This window comes from Magnolia sinica, chromosome 2, assembly GCF_029962835.1.
Source record: "Magnolia sinica isolate HGM2019 chromosome 2, MsV1, whole genome shotgun sequence".
NCBI classification, from domain to species: domain Eukaryota; kingdom Viridiplantae; phylum Streptophyta; class Magnoliopsida; order Magnoliales; family Magnoliaceae; genus Magnolia; species Magnolia sinica.
Window position 1 is genome coordinate 59,505,936 of NC_080574.1, and position 7,419 is coordinate 59,513,354.

At 38.7% G+C, this 7,419-nt stretch overlaps 1 protein-coding gene across 1 annotated transcript in view; it reads left to right on the top strand.

The window, feature by feature from the left end:
* The window catches only part of LOC131237146 (histone-binding protein MSI1-like), a 40,741-nt gene extending 37,138 nt beyond the window's left edge, over nucleotides 1-3,603 (top strand). Inside the window, exon 6 of the mRNA XM_058234815.1 lies at nucleotides 3,192-3,603. Within this exon, the coding sequence (XP_058090798.1) occupies nucleotides 3,192-3,408 (217 nt within the window). The 3' untranslated portion in view covers nucleotides 3,409-3,603. The remainder of the gene's footprint in view (nucleotides 1-3,191) is intronic.
* The last annotated feature ends 3,816 nt before the right edge of the window (nucleotides 3,604-7,419 follow it).

Consider the following 7,419-nt stretch of genomic DNA (forward strand, 5'->3'; position numbering starts at 1 on the left):
AGCAGTCCATTTTTCTCGTACAGGTGTGGGCCAATCAACAAGTTGGCAGCCTGATTTTTGAGCCAGGGCATGTTCATGTGACTCCCTATCTGATTAAAGGCTTACATTTTGCACATCATCCATAGTCGCTTATTCCCCATTCAGTGAAAGTCTTAAATCTTGAAGATCTTCATCAAATTCAGAGAATTCATCATCCAAGAGTGATTTTTGCGCAATTAGGAAACTAACCCCCAAATTCACATTAAATTACTAATTAATTAAATTTGGGTTAATTTGGCCCTAAGTTACTAATATTTCTACCGTCCAATCATGATGGAATTTTGTGTGATGGAAGATTTAGTGAGACTATGAGTTTTGGTGAAGAAAAGGGACCCAATCAATGCACCGTGACCGTCCGTCAAGCCATTTTCAATATCGGTCAATCTAGGTGGTAGATCATCAAGAAAATAGTGTACCCTGACTCTATTATTTGAGTTCAACATGATGAATGGATTAGAATTACAAAAAGATCAGCCCCTGATTGTGTTTTGAGAAACCCAAGTAGAATGGGTGGTGGACGCCACCACATGTATATAATAAGGAGCTCATGGGCGTCCACACCACACATTTTACTCGAGTTTTTCAAAACATGATCAAGGGCTGATTTTTTTCTAATTCGAATCCGTTCATCATGTTGAAATTGAAGAATAGAGTCGGGATACTCTATTTTCTTGATGATCCACTACTTAGATTGGCCGATCTTGAAAAAGACTTGATGGACGGTCACAATGTATTGATTGGTTTCATATTTTTTTTTTCCACCAAAACTCGTAGTCTCACTAGATGTTCTATCACATAAAATTTCATCATGATTGGACGGTGCGAACATAGGTAAGTTATGGCCTAATTAATTGAAATTAACCCAAATTTAATTAATTAGTAATTTAATGTTAATTTGGGGGTTAGTTTTCTAATTGCTCAAAAATTACTCTTGGATGATGAATTCTCTAAATTTGACAAAGATCTTCAGGATTTAAGACATTCACTAGATGAGGAATAAGTGACTACGGATGATGGTCAAGTTCTCTCTCACGATGGACACCAAAATCAAGGCTTAAGGTGTTGATTTGTCAATTGTTTCACTTCTACTATGATCCAAGGGCTGAAATTCGACGTGTACGGTTCATTTATGTTAGATATGCATGAGATAAAATTTCACATCGATCAAATTATGATAACCATAAGATATAGAATCAAGACTCTAGGTCAAGGGTGTCTTAGTAAATATTTCTGATATAAGTGTTTTACAAAATCTAACGCTTCTACGTGATTCTAGGCATGTTTCTAAGCAATTCTTACAAAAGAACCCTTATCTAAATAATTATGGATAAAGAGTTATTCACAAAATAAGTTAAAATTCTCTTTAATTAAGGGAAAATACACATAACAAGCAATACGCTCAACTTAGGCTAAAACGTTAACATCCGGGATGTTACAATCTACCCCTTTAAAAACAAACTTTGTCCCCGAAGTTTATTTGAGGTGTGATGTCGAGAAGCCGAGGGTATTTCTCTCTCATATCATCTTCACTCTCCCCCGTTGCCGTCTCTTTTCCATGGAGCGATCAGAGGACTTTAACTAGGGGAATGGTTTGCAAAATTTTCAATCCTTATAACTTTTCTTGTCAACATCTCTGCTTAATGATGTGGCGTATGATGAGAATGTCCAAAAAATGCTTTGCCGTTGGATTTAGCGAGCGAGAGAAAATTGTTTATGCTATTCTTGAAATTTAAAGCACGTGCTTGCAATGTATTTCTCGTCTCTAATTATCTTCGAATCATTCCGGTGTCTATCTAAAAATTTAGGGTCATTATAGTCCCCTAACCATGGTGGGCCACTTTATGAAACAATGTATGGCTGAAGAAAACTTGGCTGAAGTTTTCTAAGCTGTCTTTATGTCTAACATCACAGACCACCTGATGAGTGGGTTAACCTGAATTTTGTGGGAGAACATCTACAAGGTTGGACCCACCTGGTGGACACCTTGGATATATCAACTATCTGCCATGTTGGCGCATTTGGTGGCGTGTACGAGTTACCCTGTCCATGCAAGTGGTTTTGGCAAACTTTTTATGGTTATCCATAATGTAGACTTGGAAAATGGAAAGGCTAATGTCATATGTTGGTAAAGCAACGGATAAGGAAATTTGTGGAAAGAATCATAAAAAAAAGGTTACTTGTTTTAGCAAACATGACTTTCATAGTAAAACAGAACGGTCATTGGTCAAAAGGGAGAAAAGCCTCTAGAAAAAGGTGGAAAACAAGATTATTAGGTTTTTTGGGGGAAAGGGATCCCCACATCCCCACTTTTTTTTTCCTCTCTTCGAGGAAAACCATGGAAAAGTAAGCTGTTTCCACAGGTTACTTTATTATTGGAATTGGAGGAAAATGTCATATCTGCATAAAACGTTTTCCTTTCCACTTTTTACTCTTCAGTTTTTGCCAATCAAAACAGGCCTTTAAACTTTGGACTGATTTTGGGATGTAAGGGAATTGGCTTCCTTTCAGAAAGATGTTTACTGATGCTTATCCATGATGATTCATTCTATTCTTTTCTATAGGTATCCATTCTGACCATGCTGTAATTAAATTGTGTTCCTTCATGCATTCGGTGAAGATCATGAATCGAGTGGCTTCATGCATTTATATTTTGCACGGCATGCTTTATTAGATTTTGTATGAAGCCTGGGTCTCTATTTTTGTTTCGTCGGATTATGCTTTAGGACTTTATGACCGAGGACCACAGGCAAGCTGCTGAGTTTGGTTTCCATACTTTCTGTTAGACACTATTTGCCTCTACTGTCAGGATGACACTAGAAATGAATGTGTGTCTAAATGGAGCTGTTTGATGCGTCCCACAATATGCAGATGGAGGTGACCAAACTCTCCCATCTGAGAAACGCACCCCCAAGTGAGAATGGGTTGGACCCGTCATCATTGCATCTCTTTTTGGTAACTGGTCCTCCCATCTGCATCTTTCTTATGTCCAAACTGGCCTATAGATGTTTGTACCATAGTTAAGTTTGCCGTGTTCTCTGTGCATGCTTGCGCTGGTTTACATCACAGTATAATTATCTGGTGTGGTACTGATGATTTGCCAACTGAGCACATGCATGATGCCCGATTTGACTCTGATGCCATGATGCCTTCAGGATTGGGGATGAGCAGACAGCAGAAGATGCCGAGGACGGGCCACCCGAGCTTCTATTTGTTCATGGGGGTCACACTGCCAAGATCTCAGAGTTCTCATGGAACCGTAATGAGCCATGGCTCATCTCAAGTGTTGCGGAGGATAACATTCTTCAGGTCTGGCAGATGGCTGAGAGCATTTATCGCGATGATCTTGATGTTGGCACCGAAGGGAGTTAGATTGTCGATATGACCATTTCATGCCCTTTACTCCATGGTTGGTGGGAGCAAAAGTGTGTCTGGAGTTAAAGGCACTGTTTTGGCCTGTGGGCTAGAGTAAGTAGCTGTATGAACTGCATGGCATCCTTAAGAGCTGTGAGTATATATACTCTTGGTTTTAACTCTTCATCATGCACTAGATATGATCTTCTTCTTTTCTTTTTCCTTTTTTTTTTTGGGTGTGTCATGCATAGCACTTGAATCAATTTCAACCTGACACTTTTCTCCTCTAGGACTCACTTCTAAGTGGCCGGGATTGCTTCTAGATGTTTCAAATTGTTCATTCCATCAACTTAGTTTTTCTGGTAGGGAAGTGGGTTTATGTGCATACTGCTACTAAAGAATGCTTCCAAGTTGGAAAGCAGCATAGCAGATCACATGGAAGAATGCAATACAACTAGCATCATAGGCTTATGGCACAGCTACTTCTGGATATTTGGGACATTCCATTCGTCAATCTGAATTGTTGAAGCATTCCAGTTAACTCTTGGCAAGTGAGACAATGAAAGAATCATTCTAATGCAGTGATCCTAACCATCCAGTAAGTAGGATTTGAGAAGTGACGGCGAGGATTGAACAGATAAAAATAGGTCTCATCGTATCCAATGCACCCCACCGTGGATTGCTAATCCATTCTAAAGATTCACTTTCTTTTTAAGGCTGCATTTGGTTGCACCAAATATCATGAAATTACATGATATTTCATGATTATCTGGTCTAATTTGGTGCAACCAAACATAGCCTAAAAAGGCAACATCATAATCTGCTGCTTGAAAAATCAATGGCCGGCATTGAAGGGGTTGGAATAAGTCTGTTGGTGGGATGTTTGTATCATGGCCTGCCAATAGTGGTGTATAGTGAATGGACAGCTTGGATGGATGATTGGATCATCAAGAGTATAATACTTTGTTATTTTGCCCCTTTTGCAGCTGAATTTGGACAATCGAATTGCCGATTGCCATCCTACACAGGAGGCTTGTTTTCTTGTTTTTAAAGTCCATGTGACCATGATTTTGCTAGACTTATTAGTATACTTGGGCCTTGAGTTAGTAAACATCATGCCTGGGGGTGCTGGGGGTTTATGTTTCCACTGATCCAGATCGCCCTACCAAAACAAATCCTAATCCGAAAATATGCTTGCTGTTGAGGAGAGAACTGAAAGGTCCACAATTCAATAGAAGAAGAACAAAGACTGGAATTTATATCAACTTTCAATAATCTTAGGGAGATCTTTGTGGATTACTTGGTTATCTCAGTCCGTTGTATTAGGAGGTTGTGCTGTGTAGATGCGTGTCGCAAGAATCAGGTTTACAAAATAAACCTAACTTGGCTTAGGTTTTCCACGCTGTCCTTAAAATTGTGTCTAATATCATAATAGCCCACCCGAAGAGTAGTTCAGCCTGATGTTTTTTGGGTGTGAACATCTTCTTCCAACTAGGGATTTCCCTGGTGGTGGGCCTGGATATATAGCATGTTTCTGCTGTGTTTGCACATTCGATGACATTTACTTTAGCAGCCCTATACAGGTGTATTCTAGAAAATTTTCTAAACCGAGTATGTGGCTGTAACAAGGTTTAGAAACAAACAAAATAAAAAATAAAAAATCAGAGAACAGCTTTGAGAATAGAGCAAGATGGTTGTTCCCCAGGAACTATTTGCAGATGTTAAGTACATTTAAGTCGAATCTAAGCTATAATTTTTTGGAGAGTATGAACTCAAGTTTGCTGAGTGAACGGTCTGGTCCACACGCCCAATTATCTTCTCTGAAAAAGTCTCCAACCTGCTGAGAATGTCCCCGCAGCTTTGAACCAGGTGGTCCTTCCTAGGTTATCAATGCATTGGGCCAGATGGGTCAACCCAACCCAAAACCTGCAACAAATAAACAAGTCTCTCTCTCTCTCTCTCTCTCTCTCACCCAAAACCTGCAACAAATAAAGAAGTCTCTCCCTCTCTCTCTCTCTCAAATTAATTAATTTTAATGCATGCAGGTGTTCCCATTCTGGTCTAGGTTATGCAAAACCTTTGGGCTTGTTTGGCAACAATCCTGTATGTAGCTTTCTTGACTTGTGACAATAAAAATGTTACCATTTTAAGTTAGGGGTCCTGTATTTGGAAGTAATTGGGTGTAAATGCACCATTTTTGGTCAGAGTTTGCCTATGTATAGTTGGATGTACATGGAATCATTGGCAAATGGAAAGTCACTTTTTCGTGTATTTTGAAATCCCTATACTTGGCTGTAAATTCAGTGTAATTGGTGTGAAATGCCTTTTCTCGCTCATTCCGAGAGTCACAAGAGTAAACAAAGGTGTTGTTAAGCGCTTAATCTGTTGTACACATGGCACACTGATGATACTCTAAAATAATCCAATTATTAGCTACATTAAAATTATGCAAATATAATGATCAAAACTATTCAAACTTTGGCTATCTAAATCTATAGATTAAAAAAATGTTGGCAAGTGGCTTGTTTGTGATTATTATGTTACTGGCCCACTTGAGGCTCGAAATTTCCTCATTTTAAGCCAAAGTATATATTTCAATAGGATTATTACAATCATTTCGTCAAATATCACACACATACATTATTTTGGGATATTAAAGCTAATTTAGTTAATCAAATTCAGGTTTTTGTGAATATATTGAAGAATTCCAATATATTGATACAAATTACACCCAAATAAAGGTATGCAAACAGAGTATTTGACTTTCAGTACATTTCATTTGCAAGCTATGAAATACAATTGACTCCATTTATGCTTGATTTGAATGTAATTGTGAAATGGATTCCATTTAACTCCATTTAGAAGCTCAGTAAGTTTGGCAAGTAACTTTTCAAAAGTCACTTAACACCTTAAAGGTAGTTATAATCATCGGTAATTTTTGTTCTTTTTAACTTTACTTTTCTACTTATCTCTCCATATAATGGGCAGTCCACTTCAAAAGTGGCCCTGCATGATGGATGGCCCATATTGATGTGGGGCCCACATGATGGATGGTCCACATCAAAGCCGGTGATAACCCTCGTGTGGAAGCAGGCAACCTAGCTTCCTAGCTTCCTCTCCTTTGGGATCTCTTTCGCTTGGCTCTTTTTGCACAAATAAAGGGTGACATTGACTTAGCTGTGATAATACATACAATTTGGAGTCCACACTAGCTAATGAAAGCTTAGAATCTATGGCTAGTTAGAAATTGTAGATTCATTTAAGGGTCGAGGAATCGTAAAAATTCCTAACTTGAATGATTCTTGCAGTTGGCCTATGATTAAAGATTCTAAGGACCTTGGTGACAAAAAAGAAAGGAGTCGGGCACCCTTTTTGGCCTACACAATGTATAGCCTTTACTATACGAGATTTTAAATTTGTAAGGGATTTATCTAAGCTCTAGAAATGACTATATCCAACGTCGACTTATGGAGTTGCTTTGCTTGATGTCAGGTTGACATGACAAAAAAGAAAAGAAAAGAAAAGAAGGTAATATTCTTTGTGATAAAAGAGGATCAGGCGTCTCCAATTCCAACTTTACTCCGGACTTCAGTGAACTTTTTATTCTCTTGAAAATTCTCTCTTTGATTTTTTTTCCATAGGATCTCTGAGACAAGCATTCCTCTCACCCTAGGAGCCCTTTGTAACACTTCCCCACCATATGCCCATTGCTTGCAAATGAGGAAAACGGCAAATTTTTTATAGATAAGACCGGTGAGAATCAAATTTTCACTGGTGTTGATGTGGCATGGTTTTACATTTTTCGAGGCATTTTGGGTGATAAAAGCTTTCCTATGATGAGAAGTGGACTTTTGGCACTAACGAGAATTCTTTTTTTTCACATTTTAAAGGCAATTATGCCATCTCAGCAGTCCTAGGGTGGGCCAGGGTGTTCGGGGGAAATTGGATTCTTGCCGGCACCCTGGGCCTAATTGGGGTTGTTGGTTGGCATCAGGAGGTTGTGGGGATTCTCTTTGTTTTTCCTGTTCG